This window comes from Embiotoca jacksoni, unplaced genomic scaffold, assembly GCF_022577435.1.
Source record: "Embiotoca jacksoni isolate LCO1_2020_lvr unplaced genomic scaffold, fEmbJac1.0.p SCAF_83, whole genome shotgun sequence".
Taxonomy (NCBI): Eukaryota; Metazoa; Chordata; class Actinopteri; family Embiotocidae; genus Embiotoca; species Embiotoca jacksoni.
The window spans coordinates 145,170-162,668 of NW_027185440.1; the positions used below are offsets into that span (position 1 = coordinate 145,170).

The 17,499-nt window shown below is 42.9% G+C and overlaps 1 protein-coding gene across 1 annotated transcript; it reads left to right on the top strand.

Annotated features, from left to right (window-relative positions):
* The first annotated feature begins 13,925 nt into the window (after positions 1 to 13,925).
* On the top strand, positions 13,926 to 17,271 carry LOC138192275 (artemin-like). The gene is made up of 3 exons (XM_069139568.1): positions 13,926 to 13,957; positions 15,182 to 15,395; positions 15,654 to 17,271. Exons 1-3 carry the CDS (start codon positions 13,940 to 13,942, stop codon positions 16,163 to 16,165), a joined length of 744 nt encoding a protein of 247 aa, XP_068995669.1. The 5' UTR covers positions 13,926 to 13,939; the 3' UTR covers positions 16,166 to 17,271.
* The last annotated feature ends 228 nt before the right edge of the window (positions 17,272 to 17,499 follow it).

Here is a 17,499-nt window from a genome sequence, read left to right on the forward strand (position 1 = left end):
TAATTCACCTTTTATATTTTTGCAAAATGAAGTCTGGAAGGTGGACGTAGTGGAGGTCTTTGTTCGTTCTGGTATATGAAGTGAGGCTTTATGATTTATGGTCTGGAGTGTTTACAAGGTGCAAGAAGGGGAATCTGAATTGTGAAAAAATATATAAATCAATGTGAAGGTGATACTACAGGTGTGTGTGTGTGTGTGTGTGTGTGTGTGTGTGTGTGTGTGTGTATGTGTGTGTGTGTGTGTCCTTACGGCTGAGGAGGAAACGGTGGCAGACAGGAAGTCTTTCAATGTGACCCTCTTCTGTGGTGGGCCGCAAATCTGAATATCAAAGTGCTGGTCATACACTAACACACACAGACACACACAGCTGCATGTCTCCCTCCCCTCCAGTGCCTCTGAGGAGATCAGGCTCAGGTCTTTTAAGCTTCTTGTGTTTTGACATGCTGGAAGTCGAGCACTTTTCTTTTCGGTCTCATGAAACTCTGTTCATCGCCTCTGCTTTGTGAAGTCGGTGGCAGGGATGCTGATTCAGGATCCTTTTCAAAAGGACTGTATTTTTTTTTCCCCCTCCTCACACTCACAGTTTCTCGCATCTTGCGGTACTTTCCATCCTTAAACTGCAAAGATTTGTCTGCTCAAAGATGTGAAAGAAACGAGATGATGTCTCCCTGACTCACTCATTTGTACATGAACTTTCATTCTTTTTCGCTGACTCAGTGACCTGCTGACTCACCCAGTCATGTACATACAATGTCACGCACACATAGCTGAGGCTCAGTTGGAGGGAGGCAGGCCTCTGATGTAAAGAGCTGAAGCTCGCTGTGGTTTTATCTTTATCTCTTCTTTCGATCTCAAATCCATTGTTCTCGTCGTGATGAATGTCTGTGTGTCCTGGAGCTTTGGCATCACCTGAGACATTTCACACATCCCCAGCAGGCGTCCCTCACTAAATGCCTGTGAAATGTGTGAAGCCGTGTTGTCAAACAGCCTTGTTTTCCTTTACTTGAAGTGTTTCAAACTCTCCTGTTTGTTCTCAGGCCGAACATGAGAGTGTGGCCTCGCTTCGGGCATCTCGCACACACCCGTCACACAGCCACAGCTTTCACTTCCTCCAGTCAAAGGTCACAGGGTCGTTGGCCCTGCTGAGGGTCAGGTACAGCGCGCCCGGCATGTTCTCTCTTCACCAGCAGCCCGGCTGATGTGTGGTCTGGTTTGTTTTAACGGGCATGTGGCTTTACGAGAGTTACCGTGCCGTTTGTTGGTGTTATGGGTTTAACTCCTTCTCGCTCTGATGCTGTTCTGTGTAGCGGGACAGAGTGTGAGAGCCGGCTAAACAATTAAAACGACAAAATAAGTTCTCATTATTACCATAAGATATATCTGGAGTCTTCGTGGCTGCAACCAGACTGACACTGTTTGTCTTCCTCTGCCAGTGGTCTTCATTACTCACTAAGCCCTCAGCTGCACAGCTGGATACTTCAAATATTATTTTTATGCATTTAATGTAATACCCAGAGACATATTGGGGATAAAAACCCACATTTTTCTAACGCAAGATTGCATCTTTCTCATCAAATTTGCCAAGAAAAACATAACACCGTCTTCAGCTAACAACCGAGAGGAATAAAGCAGAAAAAAAAACAGAACAAATTCAGTTACGTTTGGAACAACAAAAAAAAACGATGTTTATGACCAAATAGAGTTTATTTTTTCTGTAGCTCTTGTTGCCCTTTAAACACAAAACTATAATCATTCTTTTTTCATCTGACCGTGTTGAAAGTTTTAGGATTAGACATCCCTCTTACTACAAGATGTTGTCATAGCTACCAAGTTAGCCTGAATATCCGAGCTTTAATTTCAACTTCATCCCCATAACTTAAAATAACATTTCTTTGATAAGGAATCTCACACCCCCTTCTCTCCCAAAATAAATCACATACCGAGTTTATGAGTACATTCTTAACATTTGCTTCCCATTTCTCCACTGTTGCTCTTTATCTTGTATGACAAAGTAGCTCGTCTCTCATAGCCAGACCTCCGCTGTGCTGTACCAGCACTGGAGAATGGCTGTAGCCATAAGTCATTCTTTTATAGGGGAATAAATGCTCTGGTTTGTTTGTATTTCCTTAAACCAATCGCAGGTGTCTTGGCCAGCGCTACTATCCAGGATACTGCGATGGTGGCCTTGCAAGTGTCGTGGAGGAGGGGACTCGTTTTTGGCGGAACATTTGCATACGGGGAGGAGAGCCCTAGCAAAAGACTAAAAATAACAAAGCTGGGCAACCTCACTGTATCATCCAAATCTTTGTCAAACTTTCAGCGTGTAATTCTCAACTCGGAGGTAATTGTTGTTTCCCATTTTATGAAGGGGATTTTAAAAAGCAGCACACACAGCAGCAGAAACGTAGGAAAATGTGTAGTAGTCGGCCAATGGCAAGTTATAACCAACATCCTACAGTTGCTGAGTCAGATCAGAAACTAAGGTACAAGATCTGCTAATTCACAACCCAGCGAAGTGCGAAAGCATAGTTAAGGTGATCCTCCTTGTTTTGGCCCAAATATTAAACCAAGCAAAACATAAAATATTCAAAAACATTCAGTTGTGTTATTATTTTGCTGAGTCACAGGCAGTGAGTTTGATCAGGCGCATTATTAATGAATAAGATTCACTATAATGTTCGACCTTGTTGAAAAACACAGGTTTTGCCACTTGCAGTGGGCAGACATTGATATATTTGGTTATATCCAATATAAATAGAGACGTGATTTTACTGGTTAGTCCTTCAGTGTGTTTGTATGCAGACTCCCTGCTGCAACTCACCAACAGAAAGGCAGCAGGATCCTCTAAACCTGCTGCATTGTCCAAAATTCAATTCAGTTGGACGTCAACACCTCATCCCCTAATATGCTATTTTTAAAGTCATCAATTTATTATGCAATTTTTTTTAAAGTCATCAATTTATGATAACATTATACTGTACCAATTATAAATTCAACATATCTTTCATTGAAGGTGTATTTTACTGACCAAATATTCCATCAACCAAATTCACAATAAAGCTTCGTGTTGTAAAATTCATAAAGATAGTTACGAGATATTAAATAAAACTTTGTACCGGAGAGAAGTGAAGTAAAGCTGTTTGAATGGATTTGCAAAGGTGAAATGTAGTGACTGTTCACTGGGTACAAACCCATGAGGTGCATAAAAAAGTATCATTAAACCCAGTGGCAGACCTGCAGCAACAGATTAAAGCGTTTTGTTCGCTCCACAGCAAAACTCACGCAGTATAACATTCGGCCATTAAAGTGGGGTACGATCTTTTCACATTAATGGAAACGTGTCAGTGAAAGATGGATGTGTGCTCTGTGCAGGGAGCCTTGTCTTCGGCTGTGTCTCAGCGTCGCTGTGTAACGTTACTCTGGTTGTTTTGTCCCGGCGCTAATGGAGAGAGTGCAGTGAGAGAGATTGATTATGCAACCTGAAGTGCCACAGGGCAACTTCAATCTGGAAGTGTTTAGTGTACGCTGCGAACCACGGTGATCGCTGTGGGGCAAATTGAACGAGGCATGATCTGACAAAAAGGAATTTCAATTTGTTAGATGTATTCTTTCAGACAAATGCTTCCCATGCTACTTCTGTTTTCTGGGTCCTTGCTTTCTCCGCGGTGGACAATCTCATGTAAGTACGCGGGGGGAATTATTTCTCTCTCTGATCTTGGAATTGTTTTGTTGTTGTCGAGCACTTTGGCTTCTTCAAGTTCAAAAAGCTTAAATTATTTAGAACAAAGCAGCAGTTAATACTTTTGGAGCCGCTGATGAAACATAAAGCTAACTCCTGTCCTTATCGTGAAATCTCCCTCCTTAAAACAACTTTTTCCTCCAAATGCAGAAGAATGTTAACTAGCTCGGTGTAGTGTTTGTGTCTGTGTGGGAGTGTTTTGATACAATAAGCTGTATTCTTCTGAAATTAGCAGGTCAGATGCATTAATCATAGCGGCTGAGCGCTGCTTTGAACTATCAGGCCAGGTCATTAAACCCAGCCTGTCTGGGGCGCGAGCGGGCGACACGGAAACACTTTGGAGAGCGATGGTTCGTCCAGACACATGACACACGAATAATGACCTGTGTGTGTGTGTGTGTGTTTGTGCACTTGTGTGTGTCACTGATGGCCACTTTTCTGAGTGCTACTCTCAGGCTCAGTGTGGGCTAAATTTTGGGAGGAAACAACACGAGATGGGAGCAACAAAAGGTTGTGAGGGTGGGAGGGGATTCTGGGAGAGGGGATTTCAGTGCGTGTGTGTTTGCGGTTCAGCGTAGCCAGTTTTTAGTGTAAATATGACTTCTACTCGCTGTGCTTGACAGAAAATAGGCAGTTTTGTGTGAAATGTGTGTGTTTTTAATCTGTTCCTCTTCGTCCCTCTCTATTCTCCCACCCCCTCTGTTCTCTTTGCGGCCTTTTAAGCGTTGGCGTCCTCACAAACACCGGAAAGTGAAATCTTACCCTCTGATCATCGCTCCAACAAAACTAAAATGTGTTCCCATTTAAGGTGAGGCTCACCCAAGCGCTCTCTGTGTGGCTTCCTTTTAAAACCAACTTAATCAGGCAGGAATTTGGGTTATTAGGGTCAGGGACACTGGGAAACAGCTGTAGCTGGAAACAAAGTGAAGGGGAGCGAGACGGTGAGGACACAGATGTGTCACATCAGGAGGCTGTCTTTATCTCGGTGCTGCTGGGAAAACACACCCTGCAGCGGCAGAAGACGTTGTCCCTTCTAATTTACCTGATTGGGTCACGAGACGCTTACATGTCTGTTGCATTGTGAGTTTCATGTGAGTAATTAGTGCTAACTGCACATTAGCTAAACTTTCCAGTGACCCTGCACACTTAATCTTGTCTTCAGGCTGTAGTACGCTGGAAGCTCCAGCTGATGTGGAAAATCCTTCAGGTTCATTACACGTGCTTACTGTACTGGAAACCTCTTTCTCTCCTCGCTTTGCAAGTTTTCAAAAACTTTTTTTTCCATTATCACTGTCGCAAATTTTCACATTTATTCACCGTAATAAACTACTGAGAGAAACGAGGAGACATTGTTAAAACATGGCATCGAACTCTAGCAGTCAGACGACGATCCAGGTTTTAAAGCTGCTTTACTTTTGTCATTACTACTGTCATTTGAGGAAAGAGTTGTAAATGACATAACATGTGCTTAGACATCCAACAGATGTGGAAAAACAGCATTCACTCTGTTGAGTTTGTGTCCAAATTAAATGTGTGAGTCCAATATTCACTATTCTTTTAGCTGCATTTTGGTCTCCACCATCCTCTAAGAAAAATGTCTGGCTCTTTAGAAGCCAAGTGCTTCACTGAATTTAGTTGTTAACTCTGTCTGCGGTTTGGTGCTTGGCAGGTAGAGTACAAAAGGTTTATCAGAGGTTTTGTGGTGAAAATTGCCACCAGTGGCATTTTAAAACGACACCGAGGAGAGTATTTGACATAAACATCAGAACAGCAAAAGTGTAAATAATAAAAAAAAATTTAAAAAAAGATTAAAAGAACAGAAAAGGATCTGTTGACCTGAGGGGAATTATTGAGTCTGGTGATAAATGCCTGAGGGTTTGTCGCGACAAATCAATCCCTTTCACTTTGAACATATTATTTGAGTGAACCTGAGGTCCCAGACACAGGCACTTTCCAAAACTACCTGGCACCTGATTGGATGAACAATCTGTTTTATACTGTCTGTCACGGGCTGACTTCAACCAATCATATCATTGTTGTGTTCGAACTAGCAGCTGCCTCGCATTTACCATCACACCCAAAAAACACACCCATAGCTGCCAGTAGGTCCTCAAGGACGGTGATTGGTCTCAACCACCGCTGGTCATAACACAAACGCATAACTTGGACCCTGACGAGATGGATCCTCAAATGATTGTGTGACTTTGTGATCTCGTAAATCCAGCTGTCTCACAAGGAAACATTTGATCCGTTATTTAAAAATAAAGATTAGTATAGCTTTAAACCAGATTTTAAAGGTAGCTAAATTTGGCATGCTGAAAGAGGAAATTAAAGAAAATGGTAAAATTATGACCCAAATTATCCAACGACCATACATTACAATTTACAGATTGAAAGACCATCGTTTTCGGTATGCGCTGTACAATAGTGGGTTACTAGCAACATTTCCAGTCAACTCAATTTAGGTTTTACCTTTAATAAAGAGGTTTAAAAACTGGATAATCTGTTGGTTTGATAAAACCTGTGTGGTTTTCTCTCTGAGTGTCTTTAGCAATACTGAAATAAAACCCAAATAATAATGTTTCTTTAACTGCGGTTTATGCTGCTTTGCATCACTATTTGTTATTTTCCCTATAAATCAATAAGCGGTGGCAGGTGCTTAGTGATTGTGAACCAGTTTGATACGAGTGATCCCTTTTTGTTTGTTTTCTCTCCAAATGAAATGTTACTGACAGATTGGAGGAAACAGACGCACAGAGAGAGAAGATAAAAGAGTATCAACAAGGAGTTGCTAGTGTGCCAAACAACAATAATTACAGTTATTAGGTGGCACATTTTTCGGACAAGTAGCGATTAGTATGGCATGTGGGAGAACGGAAACAAAAGGTAGAATTTGCCTTTGCATTAGCTGGAAACATGAAGGGTGTGCCAATATGCCGTGAGATCATATTGTTTCTTTCTATGTCATATTCTTCAGCTGCTGAAGTATAACTGTGCTCAGAACTGTGCTTGGTTTCAAAGTACCTGCGTAGCCCCTCACACTATATCAGTTTATGTCCTCGCCCGTGTTACGGCTTCAGCTTCACAGTGAGAACATGTTTCTGTTGGTGGAGTCGGCTTCAGCAGCTCAGATGACGACACCTTTCTCTCGCTCCCTGTTCGTCATAATAATGCCCTCAGGCCTGCGTCTCCAGGTTAACGCACTGGTCATGGATGACACTTTTATAACCGGCGGAAAAATTTATTTTATCGCGCTTGTTGTGACCCACTGATCTCCGCACACTGATGACCCGCAGTAACTCTTTCTGGCAATCTGAACCCTGAACGTGTGAGGGCGTTATTCCAGAGCTGTTACGCTTCAAACGCTATGTTCCCCACTAAAAGTGCTTCATTTATCCCACCTAAGAACCATTAGACATGTTTCTCAGCAGCTCCTCTTTTTGGTGCAAAGAGAAAGCTGCGGGGTCACTGAAGTAATTCACTGATCACTCAGATTTCCCATCAGATAAGTTTGTCTCTAATAGGTACTTATAATGATATACTGTCTGACCCTGCACGGAAAGCTTAAAAGGAGTACTGTTCCCCGTCATGTGGTGCTTGTGAGCCCGGCATAAGCTAATAATCAGCAAAATACTCATTTTATAATAATGAAGATATCATTTAAAGCTGCTTTTATTCTTTTTTGTGGCTACTAGGGTGCAACAAGCTGTAAAAATGTATGTTCTTGAGATCAACATTATCTTCTGTCTACCTGTTGATGTAGAAAGGACAATATTTAGGCTCTTTTCTGCTTTGGTTCTGGTCCTCGTTAGCTCTTTAGCTCCACTGTGTTCACCAGGTTGCTGCTTGGTGCTGAGCAGGCAGCGTAAAGTGCATTCATTAGAGCTTTTTCACCAAAAAAACAGCTTTCAACTGTGGCTGAAAATGAAACTGGTGAGCTCAGTCACATTGCACTTCAATTATTATTATAAAAATGTCAGTTAAAGCTGCTTTATACATTGGTATTAGCTGAATCTGTTCAGGCAAAGGTCATCAAAACATAATAATTCTGCATTTTATGCATATAGATTATATGCTATAGTGTTTTTAAATAATTGTTTACTCTATAAAATGCAAGAAAATAATGAAGAATGCTTTTATCAAAACTCAAGTCCAGCTAAATGTGAAGTAAAACCCATCAATCCCCATCCAAAGATATTCATCTGTTCTGGAGTTTTATAAAGCAATACAACATTTGATAAGCTGTAATTAAACTGAATTCTTTCAGCTCTATGAAGTTAGTCAGTAGCACCTGTCTTTGTGCCTGTTTCCTGAGATGTTGGAACTAAACCCGGCTCGGCTCGGCTGGGCTCGGCTGGGCTGGGCTCGTGTTATTCACAGTCAATCACTTTGCTCCTGACAAGACTATTCAACCTCCCCGTGTCTCCCTCTGTCCTGTTTAACTGTTAATAAAAACACCTGGTGGGAGAGACACAGAGAAGGGCGGTGAGGTCATACAGATTCAGTCCTCTCCTCACCATATTCCTCCGGGCGCTGCAGTGTCCACATCTCTGATGAACCCAGACCCCCTTTGAGTGTCTGTGTGGGCTCGAGTGCGTGCGCTGAAACTGTGAGAAATTAACGAACGTAGCGTGTATCAAATTTTTTTGTGGCAGGGAGAGGATTATGTGTTTTAAAAAGAAAAAAAAAAGAGCAGGAGACGTAAAGAGTGTGTGTGTGTTTTGTTTTGGGTTTTTTTTAGGGGGTGGGAGGGATGGGAGGGGGGGTTTGGGGCCCTACCTACATATCTCAACCGATGCATGGGACCTGCTATCTGTTTCTCATTTTGGCGGCGCTCTGTGGTTTTCCAGCAGTGACAGGCCTCAAAGTGGAAACTGGCACTAACGAGCAATTACATCCTGCCTGCCTGCCTGCCAGGGATTATGGGATTACAGACTGACCGGGCTTCAGTCTGCGCTCCCTCTCTGCACTCTCATTTGGTCATTCCCTCGCTTCCCTGCATGTTATCTCTGCTTTTAGACCTCTCCCATTCAGTGGCTCAATTATGTTTTTCTCATTTTTCTTTCCCCTGGACAGTAACACATTCTCTATTTTTAATTCTCCTTCCTATTTTTTTTTTTTCTCTTATTATGTCGTTTTCTTTATCGCTTCTCCTCCGGTATTTTCTTCTTCTGACTTTGTGGCTGCCTCACATAGTTAAGACATGCTTTGGTTAACTGTCGAAGAGTGAAATTGGTTCAGTCGTAAAGTTTGAAAAATGAACACTTAACAAGCGAAAAATGTATTCAATGTGTGTGAGGCTTTCACTCGGAAGTATGAAAATAAGAAACGGGGGAGGAGATGAGAATCAAGAGAAAGTACAGGACAGCAAGACTCCTGGAAATCTAAAAGAAAAGTTAAATGAAGTTTATCTTTGTAGCCTCAAATTATTACTCCCGGAGCACTTATTATACTTCTTATACTCAGTTTGAGCCTTTGAACCCTGAAGCCTCTTTTACGACACATTCATGAAAATATATTGAACTCCGTCAACAGAGCGATACAAGCGAGGTTAAAGTGAAGTTACAGAACCTGTTTTCACTGCTCTGGATGCATATATGCAGGGCTTTGGGGCACAAGCAGATATCATCCTGCTCCGTTTTCTGGGACCTCCCCAGGTTCCTTGGTGTCTGGTAGTGATCAGCCGGCTCTCCTGGTGTTCAGCCTCCCTCTCTCCGGCATCTCCTCTTACACCGCAGGTGTCTTTTATTGAGCCAGTGGTGATTTACTGTACTCTTGTTTTTCTCCTTGCTCCTGCAATCAGGCACCGCGGTATTGACAGGTTAAAGCTGGAGGTCAGGACATGTGATGCATGTGCACGCGCACATGGCATGAACACAGCCTGTCTCTAATAGGAGGTCATTATCACAGAATTTTGGGCTTTTACAGGGAGACCTTTTTTTTATTTATTTTTTTACAAGGTGAGAGGTTTATGGAGGCTCTGTGGGCAAAGCTCAGGTCTGAGGAGGTAATAATATACATTAAGCACACAGATCTCTGATCAGAAACACATTGATGTTGCTTTCTTTCTTCGCATAGATGTGCCTCTCTTGGAAATAGCAATAATAACGTAAGTATAACATCATTGAGCATAATAGACAGGAAAGCACTGTATTATTTATGCTGCCCCATAAATGCAGACAGCTGTAACATAGGAAGCTTTTAAGACTCTTAGCCAAATGCCTGGCAGATTTGTAGGTTGTAAAACCATGATTTTGATTGAGATTAATCGTTTATCACAGACACAGACATCACGGACACATGAAAACTAAAACAGCAGAAACTGAACGCTGTGTTTGAAAAATGTAAAAGTGTTAAATATATATGTGGTAGTAAAAATTCAATAAGATGTTTTCACAATCAATATTTATCTGGAAAATGTGGATAAAGAGAAACGGCTCACCAGCTGGCCTCAAATATGGTCACTAATGTTTGGTTTTTACCTCGCCTTGAACTTGCAACCCCCGCACCCTTCCACCCCTGCCCACCACACACACACGCGCATACAAAATCACATAATAAATAGACCAAATCATGTCGTTATTGTGTTTTCGTGGTTGTAAGATGAAGGCCCAAATGCAGTCCCTGCTGTAGAACACACTGCTGTACTTAATATTCAGTGAACGGATCTTACTTTTATTCTAGCAGCTTCTCTTTTTACAGCTGGCTTTCTGTTCTTTTACCTCATAAATACCCCTTAAAATGAAATCTTCATCCATTCCTCTCCAAGCACTTCTACAATGTCTGGAATAACAACACTCACCAGTCGAGTGAGCTCTGGTGGTCGTACCTGGCTCTGGCTGTATGGGCCTTCCTTGCTGCTGCAGAGCTTACCCACTTAACTAACTGTGAACAACCACTGGGGCGCGGAGGACCAACAACGTAAATGGAAGGTGACAAGAACTCCGCTCTCCCTCCTGCAGACATGCAGCCTGATGGACAAACCGAAGGCTTTAATCAGCCAAACAAGGAAGAAACACATGCCGGGCTTTGTAAACACACATAGAAACACACACACATGCATAGGGTTGGACCTCAAACTGTGCGCACACACACACACACACACACCACCAGCAGCAGGCTTGGGTCAGTGTGGAGCTCTTCAGGACCGGTGTCCCGCTCCTTCTCTTTGTCCTCTCTACACCCCTCGACTCCTCCACTCACCTCGTCTCTAAAAAGGCTTGAGGCGTCGGGCTGTAAACAGCTCCAGAGTGCTGGGCTGAAATGAACCAGCAGACAGGCCCACGCAGTCTGAGGGGCTAAACACTCCCAGCTGTGGCATTAGGGACTCAGAGCGTCACCTGTCCAGAGACCCAGTGAGGATCTGCAGCCGTCCGACCCGCTTCACGCTGCTGCCCGGAGACGGAGGGAGATGGAGAACCAAGGAGTCAGACGTCAGGTTTTAGGTTGAAGCGGTGGCTCCCTCTGTCTCTCCTCGTCCTCCTGTTCCCTCACCCACCCCTGGGTGAGTCTGTAACTCCACTCTGTCTGAACTGGATCTCTCCCACTACAACACGCAGGATCACATAAATGCATCAACAGGTCTTATCGTGACTTCTGATCCGAAACATTTTGTCAGTCTTCCATCTCGTTGCGCAGACAGAACCGTCAAGATTGTTTTTGAGTGTTAAGTAAACATGGTGCACTACATATCGGTGAGATCTACAAATACACGAACGGTACATGCTGGAATATGTTGCAGTGAGTTTGCAGTGCTGCTGTAGTTCAATGCCAAGGCCTCTGAGAAATGACAGATGTGGTTTCAAAGATCTCGGAAGAGGTAACTGTGGGCAGACTATTGTTTCAAATGAATTGTTCTAATGCTGAAATTGCATGTTTACTAGCAGACAAGTTACAAAGCACTTTACAGGAGAAAAAGTTGGAACATAGAGAGAAAATAGAGAGAAATGACAGATTGGTCAAACAACAAAGTAAAAGTTGTAAAATTTAAAAAAAAACAAGCCAAAGAAGAGTGCGATTGATTTTATTTATTTATTTATTTTTTTTTAATGTGCACTGGTTTGGCTTCTTTGAGACTTGGCCACGAAGTCTTCTCCCATCCCCCACAGCTATTTCTATTCACTGAATTTTAATCAGCAGTAATTATTTTAATCACTGAACTCAGTTATCAAGCAAAAAAATAGAAAACATTTGTTGGTTCCAGCTTGCCTCTGTTTTGTATCTTGATTAATGAGAACATAAATTCAGCCATTAAAGCAACATTGTGTTGAAATAACAGCACGGAAATCATTTCGATGGTACACAGACTTGTATTTGGGAGAACAGCACCTCTTTCATGAACACTCCGTGTCACAAGCGCCTGTTCTGGCATTGTGTAACTTTGGTTTATCGGGTGCGATCAACTGTGAAACGTGCATAACGTGTTACACCACCTCATCATATGTTGGCATCACTTTGTGTCGGAGGAATTGATGTTTTGCGAGGCTAATTTAGTGAACTAACTGTTCTTTGTCCGTTAACAACATCCAGTCTGTTCTGGCTCGTTGATTTCTGATGAGTGGACAGTGAGATTACTGGGTTTGGATCAAACGGCAATCAACGGCGTTGTTATCCGTTTGTGAACTACTGTTCTGAGGCCTTGAGTTTGGTATAATCGTATTATTATTTTTTTGTCAGAAGTGACCATATTTCAACAAGCTGAGCAGGAGCTCAGGAGCTGTATTTCATGAGACTAGTTGAATGGGAGTCTGTGGAGCCAAGCTCTCGCAGCCCTTGGTGGTATTGCACTTTTCAGACCGAAAGCAATGTCCACAATTACATACGGCCTATGGCTTAACCACATACTTACGTCCAGTAACTACTATTTTCGTGTGATTACCCGAGGCCAAAGAGGCCGATGTTGCTGTTGCACGGCAGAAGTCACAGTGTCGTGCTTTAGGCTAACATGAACAAGACTTCCTCCAGATTTGCATATTTACATTTCGATAACAACTCGGAAACCGCTGAGGAAGACCCTGAACTATGATCAAAAGTTCCTGAACAGCAGCGAATGGACATTGTTTTATTGACGCTGTTTGTGATATAAAGGTTGAACATCCAATCTCAAATCAACATTTGCAATATATTTGGGTTTTGGTCTGATATTTGGACAAAGAAAATTGCACTCCTGGAAATTTTGATGGCCATTTCTCACAGATTGTTTTCACCATTTGCTCATGCTAGAACCGTGGCTCTGAGGGCATTGGTAGGTGGTCTGTCAGTCGACCGGTTTGGTCCAGGGTGGAATATCTTAAAAGCAACAGAAAATATTGCCATAACGTTTTGTGTAGACATTCATTGTTACCAGCAGATGAATGCGGACAACTTTTGTTGTTATGTTGCGATATCTCAAAATCGATCGAATGGATGGGTTCGAACTAATGGTTTTGTGATCAGCTGACTTTTGCTCTACCTTCTTAAATAAAATGCATTTATGTCGACCCTGATGCAAGGTAGATCATCTACAGTTACGGTGGAGGTCTACGTGAAGGGGCCACCACACCAAACCTGACGGAACCTCGTGTGACAGGGAGGGGGCCCGCCGCCAGGGCAATCCTCCACACTTGCACGTACCATATATAAACATCTGCATCCGTGACATTTCTTATCACCTGTCTTGCATCTCTGTGGTTTTTGTCTGGGACCTCCGCGAAGTGCTCTCGCTACGCCTGGTTCCCCCTGCTTGTACCTCTGCCGCAGGAATAACCCTGAAGAATGCCTTTGACGAGTATAGCGCAGATGCTGCCTTTTGTTGCTGGACTGCGGCTGTTTGCGGGGGCATATGAGCAGACAAGCCAGCGCTGGACACACTAGCTGGCAGAAAACACTGGTCTTTTACTGAAGCAGCAACAAAAACATCGTCCTCATGCGTTGAGGACGTGATTTATGTGACACGTCGGTTGCTCAGGGACCCGCGGGACTGTTTTCTTTTTTCTTTTCTTTTTTTTTACAGTATCTGGACAATTGTGAATGTGTAGACATCATATTGCCCGCATGTTGTGCCTTTAGTTTATGTTACCCTTTTCAAAGGGAGTTGTGGGGAGGAGGAAAGTTGATTTGAGTGAAGCCTTGTTCTTGGTCTTACATTCCTCTCTTTCTCTTTTCTCACCAGGTGGGACCAGATGGGTTCGGAAGAAGGATAGACAGGAGATTACTTCTGTAATGTCACCAAAGGCCAAGGTTTGTCAGGAACAGACATCACGAGAGCGCCCCGAAACTTTCCTCAACTTTATTTCCCGCTTTCTCTGCAGCCTCCTTCGCTTCATCTGTTCTCCGTCTCTTCTCCCTCTCTTCCCCCGATATCATCGTCTCTGCAAATAACCCGGCCTCATGAGTTTTCATTTCCACTGTGCCGACCACTATAAACCAGATGATGTGTAGTATAAATTGTTAATGAAATCCATCCCCATAAGTCTCGGGACTGAGCTAGTCACGGAACCCTGTCAGCACCGTAGCTTTCATTGCTAAGTTATAAGCCAGCAGATAGAGTTTGATCCAGGGCAGAAAGAAAGCAGGGTTATTTGACTTACTTATTACTGAAGAGTAGGTGAGATCACTTTTGATGAAATGGGCTTCAGACAAAGTACTCTTTTGAAGATGTATTTGTTTTATTAGCTCTTTTAACTACCATCTAATTTTCTTTATCAGTTTTATGTTTTGAAAGCACTTTGTCAACTTAGTGTTGTTATTAAATATATGACTGAACAGACGATTCCTCTGGTGGGGACGGTCATTTGTGCGGAAGTAAGCCTTCTTAAAGACTAGTACGCCAACACCCGACAAGTCTGCAATATGTCACCACAAATCTACATCAAGGAATACTTCAACATTTTGGGAAATGCGCATTTTTGTTTTCTTGCCAAAAGCTGGATGAGAAAATTGATACTATTACCATGTCTGCGGGATAAATATGAGCAGCTGGTTGGCTTAGCTGCATATAAAGACTGTAAACGGGGAAAAACAAGCTAGTTTTAGCACCTTGGCTGTTAGGTAAAAGCAATCAGCAGACCACTGTACACTACCGCCACGTAGATGGAGATGATTCCAGTTTATCTCTGAAAAAAAAACAACCTTCTTAAAGCTGCACTTACCGTTGTTTTTGTATGAATAATGGATCTAATGAGTGTGTCACGTGAAAGAAGCTGCTTGCGGCGACAAACCCACAGATAATTATCACCGGACTCTGTAGCGCCAGTGAGTTATAGTTTAGCGTTTTCCAGCTTATTGTTTAGAGCTAAAATATTGTAATATTTTGCTTTGTCTGCACAGTTTCCAGTCACAGCAAGCACACATTTTTCCTAGACAAGACTGTTTAATTTGACTAACGTTTAGCACACAACAAAGTGAGTCAAACAAATCCCTCTGATGTCATTCTGCCAGCTCACACCTCCTCCGTTTCCTCAGGTGCTGCTGTGGGTTCTCGTATCTCTGCTGCCTCTGGTGGAAGGAGCTCATATGAAAGCCGGTGCTGCTGGTGTGGGATCAGACTCTGGGCCCGCTGCGGGCCCGCCGGGAGGCCAGGAGGAGAGAGAGCTTCCTGTGACGCTGCCCGAGGTGGTGGAGGACAAGGAGCAGGAAGATGACAGTGACCCGTACTCCACCTGGCATGCGCTATATGGTACTGCAGCTCTCGTGAACGTATAATTTACAGCACCTCGGCTTCGCCGAGCGCTATTAGACTGGAAAGAAGCTTTAGCCTGAGGATCTGCTTCGTATCTCAGTCATTTGAGCGTATTTACATGTGATTTGAAATCATTATCAAAGTGAAATTGTAGATTATATACAAAAAATATGTAACTGCTCTTAATTTTTCTGCTTTCTAGCGTTCACTTGTCACTCTCTGTCGACTAAGACTTTTCTTTTCGTTCAATTTCAGACCCTTTTGTAATGGATGAGGTGGATGACCATCCGAGTAGGCGCTGGGTGGGGCGCTCTCCACGCTCCTCTGACCCCACAGAACCTCAACCCAAAGGAGCACCGAAGAGAAAGAAGAAGAGGAAGAAGAAAGAAAAGGAGGAAGAGGAAGAGACAGGAAAAGGAAATAGAAAGGGTAAAGGTAAAAATAGGCACCCGAAACAGAGCAGCAGGGACTGCCGTGTGGAGAAGAGGGAGATGCGGGTTAGGGACCTGGGACTGGGGTTTGACTCGGATGAAATTGTCCTCTTCAAGTTTTGCGTCGGCTCCTGCCAGTCCTCCAGAATGAACTATGACCTAGCACTGAAGGCACTGCTGGAAAATGGCTCGCTGCCTCGGCGCACTGCCCGCAAGGTCAGCAGCCACCCCTGCTGCCGGCCCGACCGGTACGAGCCGGTTTCCTTCATGGATGCCCAGACCACATGGAGGACCATCCAGTCGCTGTCCGCTGCCAGCTGCATGTGTATGGGCTGAAGAGACGAGGGAAGGGGTGATGAAGAGTGGTGTCACCCATCCTGAACAGAGAAGTGTCAAGAGGCTCAGGACGGATGCTCTGTGTAGCAAGGCCTGTGTGTCTGAAATGGCCAGAGGGGGGCGCCGTCACACATGGAGCAGAGGAAGTGATCGGGGTCACTTGTTTGCCTCCTGTGGCGAATTTCCTGTTGAGGAGGAAGTTGCCTGGGTGCAACCGAGCGATTAAGGGCCAAGTTCAAACTCGGAGACGGAGGGAAGGTCATCAGGGGCTCCCAGTCTGGATTTATTGCTGCCTCATCAAAGAGTGAACTGTTTTGAACTAAGTAACTGGTAACTAATGCAAGATCCTCGAGGCCAACTGTTGCTCATAAAAGAGACTCCTTATGTGAACATGTTTTGGTTTTATATGGGCGACACCTGAAGGCTGAATCCACATAGATATATAGAAGAAACACAGTTAAAGGACTGAACCTGTGTTTATAATCTACTTCAGACTAAACAGACAGGCACTATGTCCACTGCTTACAGTGAAGCCGGCTTTTTCCAAAAGTTCCATATCATTATTTTCCACACAAACAGTGACATTACATTTTATCTTTTCTATGTTCAGGTGAACTCAGCCAAATGGATGCCATGCATCTTCATGTATTACTGTATAAAAGTAAAATATATTTATTTCAGATAAATTATTTATTTATTATGGCTTCATATGAGAGCTGCTTTTTTTTTTTTTAAATGAACTCTATAATGTAGATATATATCTATTTATTGCAAAGATTCACAGGTCATGTTGAAGGTTACTTCAGCTCACATTTTCTTTTCAAGGTGCTGATTTTTACATTTAGCCACTGCAGGAACTCAAACCTGAACTGAACAGCTGGGCAGAATCAGGCAAATAAAAACAAAACAGCTGCTCCGATTCCTCCGGACAATTCATTTCTGATGAATAGATTTCAGAAACATATTGACCTGCATTAAAACGATGTGGTATAATGAACACTTTTTTTTTCTTCTCAAGACCACCTCAGACATTTGAGTCTGACAACTAACCTCTATTTCGAGTGTCAAGTTTTAGAAATAGAAAATCAATCAATGTTTGGTCTGAACAGATGAAAATTTTATACTACAAGACCTGAACATTAATTTCTAGTTACAAAACGGTTCAGTAATTAAATTCAGTTTAAACTCTCCAACATGTCAGACTTCATCTTCAAGTCAGACGTCATCATCATTATTATTATTATTATAAAGTTTCCTTTATTTTTGTATGGCATTATCCTCGAAGGGAATAAACATTTTTAAATATACATCTTGTTTTCAGTGTTGACACTTAT

Bases quoted from the DNA above. Each gene is read 5' to 3' on its own strand.
- LOC138192275 (XM_069139568.1), top strand. The intron at 15,396-15,653 runs GTACTGCAGCTC...GTTCAATTTCAG, and splicing joins CACCTGGCATGCGCTATATG to ACCCTTTTGTAATGGATGAG.